Source organism: Leucoraja erinacea, chromosome 2 (assembly GCF_028641065.1).
Source record: "Leucoraja erinacea ecotype New England chromosome 2, Leri_hhj_1, whole genome shotgun sequence".
In the NCBI taxonomy this organism is placed as follows: domain Eukaryota; kingdom Metazoa; phylum Chordata; class Chondrichthyes; order Rajiformes; family Rajidae; genus Leucoraja; species Leucoraja erinaceus.
Genome location: NC_073378.1, coordinates 103,807,535 through 103,824,414, shown reverse-complemented (window position 1 = coordinate 103,824,414; position 16,880 = coordinate 103,807,535). Strand labels below are relative to the sequence as shown.

At 44.5% G+C, this 16,880-nt stretch overlaps 1 protein-coding gene across 1 annotated transcript in view; it reads left to right on the top strand.

Moving 5' to 3' along the window:
• The window catches only part of asns (asparagine synthetase), a 41,074-nt gene extending 24,194 nt beyond the window's left edge, over window positions 1-16,880 (top strand). The window contains exons 9-12 of the mRNA XM_055662299.1: window positions 5,571-5,671; window positions 7,636-7,717; window positions 7,803-7,958; window positions 14,258-16,880. Coding sequence (XP_055518274.1) covers window positions 5,571-5,671; window positions 7,636-7,717; window positions 7,803-7,958; window positions 14,258-14,503 — 585 coding nt within the window. The 3' untranslated portion in view covers window positions 14,504-16,880. The remainder of the gene's footprint in view (window positions 1-5,570; window positions 5,672-7,635; window positions 7,718-7,802; window positions 7,959-14,257) is intronic.

Here is a 16,880-nt window from a genome sequence, read left to right as displayed (position 1 = left end):
TGGCTTGGATGCTTTGGCTTGAAGTTGAAAGGCACTAATTACTGCAAATGGAGACGGGTGATTTGGCTTGAAGTTGAATAGCACTACTTACTGCAAATGGTGGCTTGGGTGCTTTGTCTTGAGGTTGAAAGGCACTACTTACTGCAAATGGTGCCTTGGGTGCTTTGGCTTGAAGTTGAAAGGCACTACTTGCTGCAAATGGCGGCTTGGGTCCATTGGCTTGACGTTAAAAGACACTACTGCAAATGCACTTACTTCCTGTTTGCACTGTATATTGATTTAAGATAAAATGCTACCACTTGCAGCTGTGATTTTTGGCCATCTTACTCAGTCCCCCCTCCGCTGAGCAGGTGCAGAGAATTCTTCCCATCAATGAAAAATAAGTGTTATTAGTGTTTAAAAAATGTTGAGAATCTCTCTCCTGTCAATCATGCCCTGAAAGCCACACCTTTTCCGGTGGGAGGGGGAGGGGATATAAAACCCGGAAGTGTGGGTGTGACTGTCTCTGCATGATGGGGGAGGGAGAGGTCATGACTCTGTCTGAGCTGTGAATCAACTGAACACACTGAATGTCTACTGAACTGTGAGTTTGGTGTTTTGTGTGGTTTTATGGTGGTTTCACCCTGCATGAAATGGTATGAAGCTGCATTTGAATTTGGTGGCCTTCGACCCTGCTTGAAGTGGAATGAAACTGCACTTGAACTTGGTGGCCATGGGTCCAGCTTCAAGTGGTATGAAACTGCACTTGATTTTGGTGGCCTTGCACCCTGCTCATGGTGGTAAGAAACTGCACTTGAATTTGGTGGCCTTGCACCCTGCTTGAAATGGTAGGAACATGGATTTGAATTTGGTGGCCTTGCACCCTGCTTGAAATGAAATTTCAAGGAATAATCATGAGTCAACTGCCAGCCCACCAGCCGTGAGTTAGCTTGAGGGACTAAACTTCCACCCCAAGAACCCATACCAGCCCTCCAGAAAGCCCTCCCCCACTGGCCATCAATATTGGAATTGGTGGAGAGGTGGAATATTGCGTCGAGGGACTAACCCTCCCATGTGAACATGGGACCCAACGGGTCTCACTTGGTCTTGTACATTACTAAAACTGTGATCTTGTTACCTTCCGGTTTGGCGGCCTTCTTATTGCGCAAAAACAGTTTGCGATAGATCTGCGATTTTTCACCAGTTCCCTCACCGTTCTCCTGCGCTGCAATTGCACCATTTCATTCCGATCGATTGAATGTAGAAGTTAGCGAGGTTTAAAAATCTTAAAAACCGCACATGCGTAGATCAATCTCTTCTGCCAGTCGGCGTCGCGTGGATTAGTCTCTTCCCCTGTCACTGCCCGGGATTGTCTGCCCCTTCCTGCACCTTTCTACCCCATCGCGTCTTTACTTTGAGGGTGGCCGGCGGAGGTTTCCAACTGGACTTTCAGAGGGACTGGAAGCAGCCCAGCCCCAAACGGCACAGCCCAGCCCCAAGCGGCCCAGCCCAGCGGCCCAGCCCAGCCCCAAGCGGCCCAGCCCAGCCCCAAGCGGCCCAGCCCAGCCCCAAGCGGCCCAGCCCAGCCCCAAGCGGCCCAGCCCAGCCCCAAGCGGCCCAGCCCCAAGCGGCCCAGCCCAGCCCCAAGTGGCCCAGCCCAGCCCCAAGCGGCCCAGCCCAGCCCCAAGCGGCCCAACCCAGCGCCAAGTGGCCCAGCCCAGCCCCAAGCGGCCCAGCCCAGCCCCAAGCGGCCCAACCCAGCGCCAAGCGGCCCAACCCAGCGCCAAGCGGCCCAGCCCAGCGCCAAGTGGCACAGCCCTGCGCCAAACGGCCCAGCCCAGCCCCAAGCGGCCCAGCCCAGCGCCAAGCGGCACAGCCCAGCCCCAAGCAGCAGCCCGGAAAGCGAAGACTCTGATCCCGGCAGAGGAAAACGACTAGCGACCAGCGCCCGCTGTGAGTCCCCATCGCACCACGAATTCCAGCTATTACCCCTCTGGTTCCCCTCGCTGGCTCCTCCCCCCGGCTCCCGTGATGTTCCCCCTCTCCCCATGGCTCTTCCCCCGTCTTTTCTCTGAGCTCACTCTCCCCTCCCCCACAATCCCCCCACGTTGGACCAAATTTATTCAGGAATTTAATGGATATTACATATCTGATGTAGGCAGATGATTTAATTCACCCAAGCAATGGTTGTCACATCTTCGCCTCAGATGTGGAATAATAATGATACTGACACCATATTTACAGGTTACATTCCTTTGTCTCTGTGTTTATTATCTCCTCCGGCCGTGGCCTCCTGCATTGGCTTGCACAGCACACACCCTATCTGTCCTCCGTCAGTTGATACCAAGGTCAAGATATTAGCATATCATTATCATGACTCATCGTCATGACATCCCTCCTTTACCAGAATTAAACTTCAAATTAATATGTATTCTTTCTAATATACTTTCCAATTAAATTCTTACCAAGCATAATTGTGTATTCATTTGTGTTCCAATAACTCACGAAACAGATGCATTACAACTACAAAACAAATGTAACTTTTTATACTCTTGTAACATTAATACACTTGATCATAATAAACAGTATCATAACAGTATCATAATAAACAGTATCATAATAAACAGTGTTCTATTGACACAACTGCACACAATCAAACAATTATTTACCCTTAAGAATTATTATGTTGGCTTATTAGCCAAATACAGCATAGCCTATGAAATACTAACTAAATACTAACTAAATACTAAATACGAACAAATTATTGTCCCTTAATACAAATAATAACTTGTAGGCTTCCTTTGCCTTTAACCAAATGTCACATTCATCTGTATAATTACTAAGCAAAACTATAACCTATGACACAAAATCGTCGTATCACTTGGGGATTCTGCTTTCACGTCTTTGTCCAACAGTTGGCAGAGAAGCATCAGAGCCTGTTGAATCTGCCAACGTGTTGTCACCCAGACACCTTCTCTGCTCACCACCTGCATTGCAGCGTGCTGCCTCTGGAACTCTGGTCACAACCTCGGAAATGTCGTCTGGCCCCTCTGAATCAGTAGCTATTGGTGGATTTTGGGCTACCTCATTTTGAGTGTCTCTGGATATGTACTTTTTGACACTCGATACATTTCTCTTGTAGTTAACACCTTCTGGAGACTTAACAGTCACCACGCTGCCGCACCTCGATACAACGTTGTATGGCTGGCATTGGTAATGAGTGTCTATCTTACCGCCATCATCTCGCCTCACAAGCACGTCATCACTGGTGGGTTGCTCCTGCTTGTGATTTGGCATCCGTGACGGGTCTTGACAAAGTTTTCGGCATCTTTCTCACAACCTGGCCACCACACATTTGCTATGCAAATTCTGTTTAGTACTGACGATGCCTAACTGTCGTTCATGAGCTAATGACACGATCCTTGGTCGTAGCAACTTTCACCAATCACCTACATCTCAGCAATCACTGACCAATTACACAAAATTCATCTTTTATGCGAACATATGCTTTGTAAGGGCATTGATCCCATTGACCACTGTGAATATGCTCTCTAATATCTTTCAGTTCAGGATCAAGTTCTGATTCCCTTCCAACTTCCTTCGTTGTCATGGCTCTTGGCGAATTGCGACAAATCGCACAAAGTTCTCTGCTTCATTTCTAATGTGGATGTTGCTCTCAGCTGTTCATCCTTCAACAGTCTCGACAGCGGGTCCGCGATGTTCGCTTTCCCAGCAATGTGGACTACTTTGTACTTGTACAGTTGGAGTCTCAGCACCCAACGTTTTATTCTGGCACATGGCTTAGAACTTGTTGAATATATCATTTTCAGCGGCTTGTGATCTGTAACAAGTTCAAATTCAATGCCGTACAAGTATGCATGGAACCTTTCACAGGCCCACACTAGCCCCAGTGCTTCTTTATCTGTTTGAGAATACCTTCTCTCCACGCTGGTTAAAGATCGACTGGCATATGCTATGATTCTGGATCCATATGCATGTGTCTGTACTAACACTGCTCTTAAGCCGACCGGACTAGCATCTGCTATGACTTTTGTTGGTGCAGCTGGATCATAATATCCATGGGTTTCTATACTCATTAGACATTTTGAATGCCTGTCTCTGTTCACTACCAAACTCGAATGTTATGTCTTTCCTGGTCAACTTTCTCAACGGATCTGCCAGTGTAGCAAAATTTGGAATACATTTTGCACAATAACATTTTGCACCCACGATATTTATATTAGTGAACACTTTATTGGTTGATAACTCTTGTAGCACCTCATCGACCGTAGGATTTGGGTGTCTTTCTCTAATTATTGCCTCATTGGCTCTCCTCATGTCAACGCACAGTCTGATGTCATCATTGGGTTTCAGCTCAATCACTACTGGACTCACCCATGGTGTCAAACGTTCAACTGGTTCAATAATGTCTTGATCAATCAACTCCTTTATTTTAGCTTCTACTTTTCCACAAAGTCCAAATGGCATTCTCCGCACCGGTTGAGCTATCGGTTTGACATTTTTATCAATGGCTAACTTCACTTGCCGTCCTTTCAATTTTCCAACCCCTTGGACTGCTGAATTAAATTCCTGCCTCATGTCATCATATGACTGTACTGAATTGACATGCACTCAGTTTGAGGCACTCCCAGCTCTCGAGCTGTATTTCTACTCAGTAGAGGTTCTGCCTTCTCCTCCATCACCACAAATTCTGGTTCAGTTTTTCTATCTCCAACTTATACTTTAGTTGTGAAACAGCCAATGGTCTGCAATGGTTTAATTGCGGTGTATGGATATAACTTCCTAATACCTCCTTGATGTGGAATTGATTTTCTGCTGTTTCAAGCATTCCCAAAGTGATCTGTCAATTACATTGCGGTCGCAACCAGAATCTCCAATTAATGGCACTGTAACACCTCCGATGGTCACTGCAACTTTCTCGTGATGGCTCTCGTTCAAAGCAAAATTATAATTTCTTTTAACAGCATGCTCACCAGCTTCATCACTGTCTTCATCACTTCCGAAATCACCCTCTACGTGACATACGTGACCCTTCTTTTTCTGCCAAGGACTCTCTTTCTTTTCACTGGACTTCCCTTTCTTGTTATAATCACTTGTCTTGTCCCTGGTCTTACTTTTACATTTCTTTGTCTCCACATTTCCTACATGTTCTACCTTTTGCTGGACAACATGCATCTTTCCCTATGTGCCCCTTGTTGCCACACCTGTAACTCGATCTCATGTTCAGGCATACATCTTGGTCTACCGTACAACAGCCACCATGCACCATCTTGCCCAGTCTTGGAATCTTTCAATTTCATGCTGTGAAATTGTTCCTCAACAGCTTCCAGTGCCACTGCAATCAACAAAACATCTTGTTGGTACCTTCCAGATGTGTTGCAGCATTTAATCAGATTCTAAGCTTTCTTCATCCACTGTCTTTTCCTCGTGCTGTCCTTTATTAAACAGATTTCAAATATCTCTTCTTCTGTTGACCTTGCTCTTTGAAGTTAATGAAATTCACTGTTTTTTTAGATGGCAGTAATAAAGCTGTTCTGTAATTCATTCTTTGACAAACCATCATATTCTAGATTCCATCAGCTGAGGCAGCTGCGGAAGAAAGTACAAGACTTCTGAAGGACATGTATTTCTTTGATCTCCTGCGCTCTGATAGGATTACTGCTGCACACGGGTAGTTTTTTCTTCCTGTTTTTCATCAGTAACCATGAGATAAAAGACTAGTAAAATGTGGGTGATACACACAAGAAAAACTTTATCAGCATGTAGAAACAGGAATTAAAGCACAACACAAATTAATTGCAGATCATAAGTCAACATTTTAACACTAGTCTAGGTTATACCCCAAACACTATTGTTAACCTTGACTATTAACCTTGACTATAAACCTTGCATTCAATATGAATAGTAAACTGTACAATTTCAGATAAGCTCCATTTCCTGCCTGCTTTCCTCTCCCCTTCTGATCCATATGGCTTCTCACCTTCCTCCTGTTTTTTTCCACCCTCATCCCTCTTGCATTCCACTATTTCCCAGATTCATAGTCCTCCCCACCTACTTCCATCTGCTTATCCTCCACGCAATAACCCTACTGGGTTTCATTTCCCCTCCCCATGTTGTTCCATATGTCCATCATCCCACCTTTACCTGTGATGGTCACCGCCCTAACTTATCAGATTCCAGCATCTGCAAACTTCTGTGTTTCCATGTCAAGAGAGAGAGTCAAGAGTCAAGAGTCAATTTAATTGTCATTTGGACCCCTGGAGGTCCAAACGAAATGCCGTTTCTGCAGCCATACATTACACACAAATAGACCCCAGACACAACATAATTACATTTAACATAAACATCCATCACATAGCTGTGATGGAAGGCCAAATAAACTTATCTCTCCACTGCACTCTCTCCCCCCCGATGTCAGAGTCAAAGTCAGTGGCGATGGCGATTGTCCCGCGGCCATTAAAGCCCCCGGGTGGTGCGAGGCGATGGCTTGATTTGGAGCCCCCGGCGTGCCATTAAAGCCGGCCCATTCCAGCCGCGCGGGCAGTGATGTGTGCGCTCCAGGGCTCGCGACCCCGCAACTCGGGCGGGAGAAGGTCTTGGGATGTTGGTGAGTCCCAGACCCGCAGCAGCAGCCTCCGACTCGCAGCAGCAGCAGCCGCGCAGCAGCAGCGCTCCACCACCGCTCCAGCCCGCGGCCAGGACGGCAGTGATGTAGGCCCCGGTCTCTTCAGGGGCTCTCGTCGGCCTCACCCCACAACTCGGGAGAAAAGGTCGGGTCTCCAGTGCGGGAGAGAGTCGCCGTTGCAGAAGCCCCCCAACAAAAATAACAAAAACTACATAAAAACACAGACAGAAAATAATAAAAACGCGGACAGGCTGCAGAGGCCGCTGCTGGCCAGAGCCGCGCCGCCTACCGGATGTCACCTTGTGCTCACTGTCTCTAACTTCACCCTCCCCTCCAGCATCTGGCTTCATCTGCCCCTCCACCACCTTTTATTTATTTTCTTATCAGTTTATATATTTTATCCACCAGTTACTATATCCCAACTCCACCCCTCCCTCTCCCCACCATGCGCCATCTATCCATCACCTCCATCATCCCATGGTTCTATATATTGCCTGCCAGCCCCTTCTCATCCCCTACCTCTCATCTCATTATATTGGTTCTCTCCCCTCTCCGCTTTCAGTCTTGATGCGGCGCCTCGATCTGAAGGGTTGATCATCCCTCTGCCTTTATAGAAGCTGCCTGGCCCACTGAGCTCTTCTAGCAGTGTGTTTTTGGCTCCAGATTCCACCCTGCAGTCCCTCCACTATTGTAATCTGCCTTCACTGTGTGTGGAGATTTTTAAGGAATCCAGCTCCTCAAATTGTTTGCAATGTCCCCCAACGGACACCCCTGACACCCGACGAGAAAAAGGAGTCAAGGGTGAAATTTTATCCTCTAGTGCAATTGAGAGATTCAAAAATTTTGAGTTTATGCTCAAATAGTAGAAAGAAAATCCAAATAAACCCATAACAACAAATATTATTCTACTTTTTATACGTTTTAACGTAACTGTGCATAGGATGGTACATTTTTCAAACATCTTGAGTAATGCATGTTTCGTAATCGTGACACGTTGTGTTTTTGCTTAGGTTGGAAGTTAGAGTTCCATTTTTGGATCATCAATTTGCATCCTACTTCCTGTCACTTCCACCAGAAGCAAGGGCACCAAAGGTACTCAAACTCTCATTGAGCCATAGAATGTAACCTTGGTTAAAATATACATTGGATGTGTCACAATCTTTTCATTGATGTTAAGAACGGAATAGAAAAATGTATTCTACGCAAGTCATTTGAAGACACGGACCTCATACCACGTGATATACTGTGGAGACCGAAAATGCCTTTTGGTGAAGGGGTTTCTTCCGTCAAGAGGACATGGTACAGCATATTGGAGGACTATGTGGAAACTCAGGTATGCAAATTGTTCCTGGTGAAAATCAGTGCACTGCACTTATTTATAGCTGAACGAATAGATCACTAATTACATTTCGCAAGATCTTGTTAGAAAAGGGACCAAGACAATGGAGAAAGAAGAAAGGGGCGTCAATATAAAGTACCTTGTCTACCTCATAAGTAATTCCTTGTTATTATTTCTAATTATAAAGCAAAAAGCTAGAAATCAATTTTAATGCGCTGAAGAAAGATTGCCAATTTAAAATGTTCAGGAAGTCTAATTTAGATCAATTCTCATTATGTAATTTCTCAGAATATAACAGATGGAAGGAACCATTTTTTTCAATTATGCATTTCCAGCTCTTTAGTAAAGCTATCCCATTAATCCCATTCCTCCGTTGTTTCCCTTTCCCCTCCAAATTTTATCCAATTACCTTCTGAAAACTACTATTGAATCAGCTTCCACCAGCCCTACTGCTGTATCATAGACATAGAAACATAGAAAATAGGTGCAGGAGTAGGCCATTCGGCCCTTCGAGCCTGCACCGCCATTCAATATGATCATGGCTGATTATCCAACTCAGTATCCTGTACCTGCCATCTCTCCATACCCCCTGATCCCTTCAGCCACAAGGGCCACATCTAACTCCCTCTTAAATATAGCCAATGAACTGGCCTCAACTACATTCTGTGGCAGAGAATTCCAGAGATCCACCACTCTCTGTGTAAAAAATGTTTTCCTCATCGCAGTCCTAAAATATTTCCCCTTTATCATTAAACTGTGACCCCTTGTTCTGGACTTCCCCAACATCGGGAACAATCTTCCTGCATCTAGCCTGTCCAACCTCTTAAAAATTTTGTACGTTTCTATAAGATCCCCCCTCAATCTTCTAAATTCTTGCGAGTACAAGCCGAGTCTATCCAGTCTTTCTTCATATGAAAGTCCTGACATCCCAGGAATCAGTCTGGTGAACCTTCTCTGTACTCCCTCTATGGCAAGAATGTCCTTGCTCAAATTAGGAGCCCATAACTGTACGCAATACTCCAGGTGTGGTCTCAGCAAGACCCTGTACAACTGCAGTAGAACCTCCCTGCTCCTATACTCAAATCCTTTTGCTATGAATGCTAACATACCATTGGCTTTCTTCACTGCCTGCTGCACCTGCATGCCTACTTTCAATGACTGGTGTACCATGACACCCAGGTCTCGTTGCATCTCCCCTTTTCCTAATCGGCCACCATTCAGATAATAGTCTACTTTCCTGTTTCTGCCACCAAAGTGGATAACTTCACATTTATCCACATTATACTGCATCTGCCATGCATTTGCTCCCTCACCCAGCCTATCCAAGTCATCTTGCAGCCTCCTAGCATCCTCCTCACAGCTAACACTGCCCCCCCCAGCTTCGTGTCATCCGCAAACTTGGAGATGTTGCATTCAATTCCCTCGTCCAAATCATTAATAAATATTGTAAATTACTGGGGTCCCAGCACTGAGCCTTGCGGTACCCCACTAGTCACTGCCTGCCATTCTGAAAAGGACCCGTTTACTCCTAGTCTTTTCTTCCTGTCTGCAAGCCAGTTCTCTATCCACATCAATATTGAACCCCCAATATCATGTGCTTTAAGTTTGTATACTAATCTCTTATGTGGGACCTTGTCGAAAGCCTTCTGAAAGTCCAGATATAACACATCCACAGTTACATCCTCGAAAAATTCTATAAGATTCGTCAGACATGATTTACCTTTCATAAATCCATGCTGACTTTGTCCAATGATTTCACCACTTTCCAAATGTGCTGCTATCCCATCTTTAATAACTGACTCTAGCAGCTTCCCCACGACTGCTGTTAGACTAACTGGTCTGTTATTTCCCGTTTTCTCTCTCCCTCCCTTTTTAAAAAGTGGGGTTACATTCCAGGTTCCACAATTTTAAACAACTGTTTTTGAATCTCTACTTTATTCACCATTTACTATAATTTTTTTGTCTTTTATGCCAATTTCTATTGCTTACTTGATCGTGATTTTGAAACATTGATATTGACTTCACTAACGAAACCTTTCAGTGGCTTCCTAACATTTACTCTGATACTCCATCTATGACTCCAAGGAAATGAATTCATTCTTAACAGCTTTCTTAATTTCTCCATCCAGTTCCAACTGACCTCTCTCTGAGACATTTTTTTGTTATGAGGTCTAACATAAGCATCCATTATTCATCCAACAACAGTGATATCATTGGCGACTTTTATGATGATGTTGCAACTGTTTTTGGCTACGCAATCTTGAGTGTAGTGACTAGAGCAAGGAATTGTGCACACAGTTCTGAAGTGCTGACGTGCTGATGGTTGTCGAGGAGGAAATGTTGATATAAATTCAAATTGATTGGGGTTTGTCAAGTAGGAAGTTAAGGATCAATTTACATAGGGAGCAGTTGTAACCCTACACCCTCAGCTTGATAACAAGTTTGGGCATTGAATGTCGAGCTGCAGCTGATAAAAAACTGCATGACGTACGTCCTTATTGTTCAAATTTTCCAGTGAAGAGCCAGCAAGTCAAGTCAAGTCAAGTTTATTTGTCACATACACATACGAGATGTGCAGTGAAATGAAAGTGGCAATGCTCGCGGACTTTTGTGCAAAAGACAAACACCAAAACAACCAAACAAATTATAAACACAATCATAACACACATATTCTTTTACATAATAAATAGTGGAAGAAAAAACGTTCTGTATAGTTAGTCCCTGGTGAGATAGGCGTTTACAGTCCGAATTGCCTCTGGGAAGAAACTCCTTCTCAACCTCTCTGTTCTCACCGCATGGCAACGGAGGCGTTTGCCTGACCGTAGCAGCTGGAACAGTCCGCTGCAGGGGTGGAAGGGGTCTCCCATGATTTTGTTTGCTCTGGAGTTGCACCTCCTGTTGTATAGTTCCTGCAGGGGTGTGAGTGAAGTTCCCATAGTGCGTTCGGCCGAACACACTACTCTCTGCAGAGCCTTCTTGTCCTTGGCAGAGCAATTCCCAAACCAGATGGTAATGTTCCCGGACAAGATGCTTTCCACCGCCGCTGCGTAGAAGCACTGGAGGATCCTCGGAGACACTCTGAATTTCCTTAATTGCCTGAGGTGGTAAAGGCGCTGCCTTGCCTTACTCACGAGTGCTGAGGCGCGTGTGATGCCCATGTCATATCCTCAGAGATGTGGACTCCCAGATATTTAAAACAGTTCACCCTATCCACAGGATCCCCATTTATCCTCAATGGAGTGTACGTCCTCGGATGATGTGCCCATCTAAAGTCCATGATCAGCTCCTTTGTTTTTTTGATGTTCAAGAGGAGGCTGTTATCCTGGCACCAGAGTGCTAGATCAGCCACCTCCTCCCGGTAGGCCTTCTCATCGTTGTCTGAGATCAGGCCCACCACCACAGTGTCATCAGCAAACTTAATTATTGAATTGGAGCTGAACCTAGCCACACAGTCATGTGTGTACAGGGAGTACAATAGGGGGCTGAGGACGCAACCCTGGGGCGATCCTGTGCTCAGGGTGAGGGACTCCGATGTATTCCCTCCCATCTTGACTACCTGGGGCCTGGCGGTGAGAAAGTCCAGGACCCAGGCACACAGGGAGGTGTTGAGCCCCAATTCCATTAGCTTCCCGGCCAGTCTGGTGGGGACTATCGTGTTGAAGGCTGAAATGTAGTCTATGAACAGCATCCTCACGTAGCCCCCCTTCTGGCTGTCCAGATGGGAGAGAGCGGTGTGCAAGACCTGGGAGACCGCATCGTCCGTGGATCTGTTCGGACGGTATGCGAACTGCAACGGGTCCATGTTCCGAGGGAGGAAGGTGCAGATATGATTCTTCACCAGCCTCTCAAAGCATTTCATGACTACCGAGGTAAGGGCCACCGAACGGTAGTCATTCAGACAGGCTGGGGAGGCATTTTTAGGTACCGGTACAATGATGGATTTTTTGAAGCAGGCAGGGACCACGGACTTGTCCAGGGAGAGGTTGAATAATGTAGTGAGCACTGGAGCTAGCTGCGTAGCACAGGACTTGAGTACTCGCCCCGAGATGCCATCGGGGCCTGCAGCTTTTCTCGTGTTCACCCGTTTCAGTGCCCTCCTCACGTCGTGCTCGGACAGCGAGAATGTGTGCACATTCCTCCCTTCAGCTTCGGTAGCCAGCCCGCTGGCGGTATTGTCGATAGTCGGCAGACCTGGGGTGATGTTGCCCGTCTCAAAACGAGTGTAAAAGGAGTTCAGGTCATCAGCTAGGGAGGTGCCGGCACTTGCAGATGAGGGAGGGGTGCTCTGGTAGTTGGTTACAATCCGTAGCCCCTGCCACAGGCTTCTGGTGTCCTGCTGCTCCATCTGTAACTCCATCTTGTCCCTGTACCTACTCTTTGCGTCCTTCACCGCCCTTCGCAGTCGGTAGTGCCTCCCTCACTCCTTCCCTCTCCTTTCCCCTACCCTCAGTCACTCCCTCCCTCCTTAACTCCTCTTCCCTCCATACCCCCCTCCTATCCCTCTATCCCCTACTCCTCACCACCCTCTATCCCCACCACTATACCTAACCTCCCCCTCCCCACTGCCCTAACCTCCCCACTGCCCTCCTCTCCCTCTATTCCCCTCTGCAAGGTGAAGGCTAAAGGTATCCAATGGCAGAAAGCTATTTCAAATGATAAAAAGAATTCTCAACTCGACAAGCTGGCATGAACGAAATTTGATATGAATTGCTGACCCTTCTCATCCCACAGCCAGCTCTTAACTTGTATTTTAAGTCGAGTCAAGTTTATTCGTCACATACACATACGAGATGTGCAGTGAAATTAAAAGTGGCAATGCTCGCGGACTTTGTGCAAAAAGACAAACAACCAAACAACCAAACAAACTACAAACGCAATGGAACAGCATCACATCTATGACTCCAAGGAAATGAATTCATTCTTAAAAGCTTTCTTAATTTCTCCATCCAGTTCCAACTGACCTCTCTCTGTTTATCCTCTGAGACATTTTTTTTATGAGGTCTAACATAAGCATGAGGAACTATTTCATTCTCTGAATAGGCATAGTTATCGACTCCTGGGCACAAGAATGCATCCAAGAATTTCGGGCAACCATCCATCTCCATTTGTATAACAATTGGTCTGTTGTGATGAAGGTCGTCAACCCGTAACGCTAACCGTTTCCCTGTCTCCATAAATACAACCTATCGTGTTGCATGTTACCTGCATAATCTTTTCAATTTTAAACTTCATTCCTGTATCTGATTTACATTTCTTACATACGATTTTGGAAGTTCATAACTGATTGAGTCCTAGGTCTCGTCCATTGTCAGAGTGAGGCCAAACCCAAATTGGAGTAACAGCATCTCATATTTCATTTGCGCAGCTGACAGCCCAGTGATGTGAACATTGATTTCTCTCACTTCAGGAAGCCACGACATTCCCTGTCTTTCTATCCCTTCCCCACCCAAGTATCACTAGCTTCTCATTTTCACCCTACAAACAGCTAACAATGGCATATTTATCATCGTTACTATTTTGCATATCTTTCATTCATTGTTCTTTATCTCTCCACATCACCGTCTATATATCTCGTTTTCCTTATCCCTAACCAGTCTGAAGAAGGGTCTCGACCTGAAATTTTCACACAGAGAGTGGTGAATCTCTGGAACTCTCTGCCACAGAGGGTAGTTGAGGCCAGTTCATTGGCTATATTTAAGAGGGAGTTAGATGTGGCTCTTGTGGCTAAGGGGATCAGGGGGTATGGAGAGAAAGGTACGGGATACTGAGTTGGATGATCAGCCATGATCATATTGAATGGCGGTGCAGGCTCGAAGGGCCGAATGGCCTACTCCTGCACCTAATTTCTATGTTTCTATGTTTCTATGTCACCCATTCCTTCTCTCCAGAGATGCTGCCTGTCCCGCTGAGTTACTCCAGCTTTTTGTGTCTATCTTCGAGTTAAGATTCAAGCTTAGTTTAGCTACCATGAATGTTTACTCCAGTTTCTATTTAACATCCTTAAGTTTAATAGATGAGAATCTGAAGATGTTTAAATATATTTCTAGTTTGGTTTGTCTCAGTTAGTTGTCCAATGGTCATAATAATACGCATTTAATTTGTTCCACGTGAGTGTCTGTCAAACACTAATTATGTTGATTTCCTCAGGAAAGTTTATTGTTGATCAATTATTCTTTATATTTAACCGTTTTAGTGGGAATGTAAAATTCGTGATTATTTGATTTGGGTGTTGTGCAACAAATTACTAGCATGAAAATGTAAGCAAATAATTAATTAACATTCCATTGATTAAGGTTGAAGACCATCACTTTGAGAATGCAGCAGAAAGGTTTCCTTTTAATTCACCAAATACAAAGCAACGCTATTTCTACCGTCAGATCTTTGAAAGGTTTTTCCCAGGATCTGCCGGTTGGATTCCATATTACTGGAATGCTGGATACAAGGTTTTACCAGTTTGTGCAATATCTGAAGAAGAGGACAATTCTACTGAAGACCAAAGGAAGCACAGTTGTACCAATGGACATGCATTAGTCCAATAGGATTATTACTTACTAAAAATGGCTTTACAAAAAGACTGGAACCACAGATTAGTGGAAGATAGTCAAATGAATTCATCAAATAATAGGGATCATAGCATTAACTAGTAAATGTTCAGGGAGGTGAAGACAGGGGCAAAAGGGGAACTACTTATCTATTAGCCTAATGTTAGCGAAAGGAAATTGCTGGAATCTGTGAAGAAGGATATAATAACAGAAACAACTTGAAAATAATGATAGAATTGAGCAATAGACAAAAATGCTGGAGAAACACAGCGGGTGAGGCAGCATGTATGGAGTGAAGAAAATAGGCAACGTTTCGGGATGAAACCCTCCTTCAAAAGGAGGAATATAGCTTTTGATAGGGCAAGAATGGTAATGAAAAGGAAAGATATTCAGAAGGGATGGGTGGTGGGCATTGGGAAGAAAGGTGGTAATGATAATCAAATATATTGTGCAGCAGTAAAATATAATGTTAATATAGTAGATCCTCCAGAGGCAGAATGATAGAAAAAAAATGGGGCAACTAGAATTGCTCAAATGTTGCCTAACCAAAATTTAATGCAACACAAGTTCCTGACTCTTATACTCAAGGCCAGCATGCCATATACATTCTTTATCACCCTATCTTCTCAGAGGGATATGCAGTTAGACCCCAAGATCCTCCTATACATCAATGCTATTAAGGGTCCTGCCATTTATTTTCTTCTTACATTTGACCTCCCAAAGTGCAACGCATCACATTTGTGTGGGTTCAACTCCATCTTCCATTCTCCATCCATATCTGCAAGTGATCTAAATCTTGCTGTATCCTTTGACAACCTTCTTCACTATCCACAACTCCACCAATTTATCTATTGTCTGCAGATTTACCAATCTGCCCATCTACATTTCCGTCCAAGCCATTTATATATACCACAAACATCAGAGGTCCCAGCACTGGTCCCTGTGGAACACCCCCACTGGTCATAGACCTCCAGTCAGAGAAGCACCTTTCCACCACTATGCTCTACTAATTCACCACCTTTCTCGTGCATCTTAATTTTCTGGATCATCCTGCCCTGAGGCATCTACCTGAACTCGTAGTAATCACCATGTATTTATGGAGTGGAACTCCGATCTATGGAGATCACTTCAATCTGTGTAAAATCAAATCCATGTTGAATTTGTGAAGCGATGCTTTCACTGTGATTATCAAGCTTTAATAAAGGAATATAATTTCATAACAATATTATCTGGTTTTTCACAATTAAGCACAGCAAAATGATATTCAAGTCAAGATTGCTGATTCACATACAAGTCAACAACGGAACAATAACATTCTTACTTTCAGGTCTGTAAACAAAATACTCATAGATAAGGTATAATGAACAGAAAAAAACAATAAATTAATAACCCCAATATTAGTGCAAAAATAGCCAAAAGTCCTTAATCCAACTAAAGACAATCTATAGTTCATAGTTTAGTTAGTGTTTTGTAGTATTCAAAAGCCTGATGGTTGTTGGGAAGAAGCTATTCTTGAACCTGCTGGTCATCATTTTCACATTCATACCTTCTTTCCAAAGGTCGGAGTGAAAAGATAGCATGGCCATAATGGTGCGGATTTTTGACAATGCTTGTTGCCTTTTTAAGGTTAAGCCTACTATAAATCCCTTCAATGGTGGAGAGGTTAGAGCCCATGATGGAACAGGAGGTGTCCACCACTTTTCATCCTGGGTGCTTGAGTTGCCAAACCAAGTCATGACGCAACCAGTCAAATAGTTCTCAGACATACACCTTGAGAGGTTCTGGAGAGTATTGGCTGACATACTACACCTCCTCAATCTTCTAAGAAGGTTGAGGCATTGATTGAATTTATTATGATTGTATCAATGTGCAGAGCCCAGGACAGACCTTCAAGGTTATACAGGCACAGGAAATTGAGGTTGTTGATTCTTTCTCCTGCCGACCTAACAATGAAGATCCTCGCCTTCCTTCTCATAAAGTCAACAATCAACTCCATGGTCTTGCTGATGTTGAGAGCTGGGTTGTTGCTCTGGCACCATTCCATCAGATTATCAATCTCTCTCATATGCTCCAGCATCCATTATTCATCCAACAACAGTGATATCATTGACAAATTTTACGATGATGTTGCAACTGTTTTTGGCTACACGATCTTGAGTGTAGTGAGTAGAGCAAGGAATTGTGCACACAGTTCTGAAGTGCTGACGTGCTGATGGTTTGTCGAGGAGGAAATGTTGATATAAATTCAAACTGATTGTGGTTTGTCAAGTAGGAAGTTAAGGATCAATTTACATAGGGAGCGGTTGTAACCCTACACCCTCAGCTTGATAACAAGTTTGGGCATTGAATGTCGAGCTGCAGCTGATGAAAAACT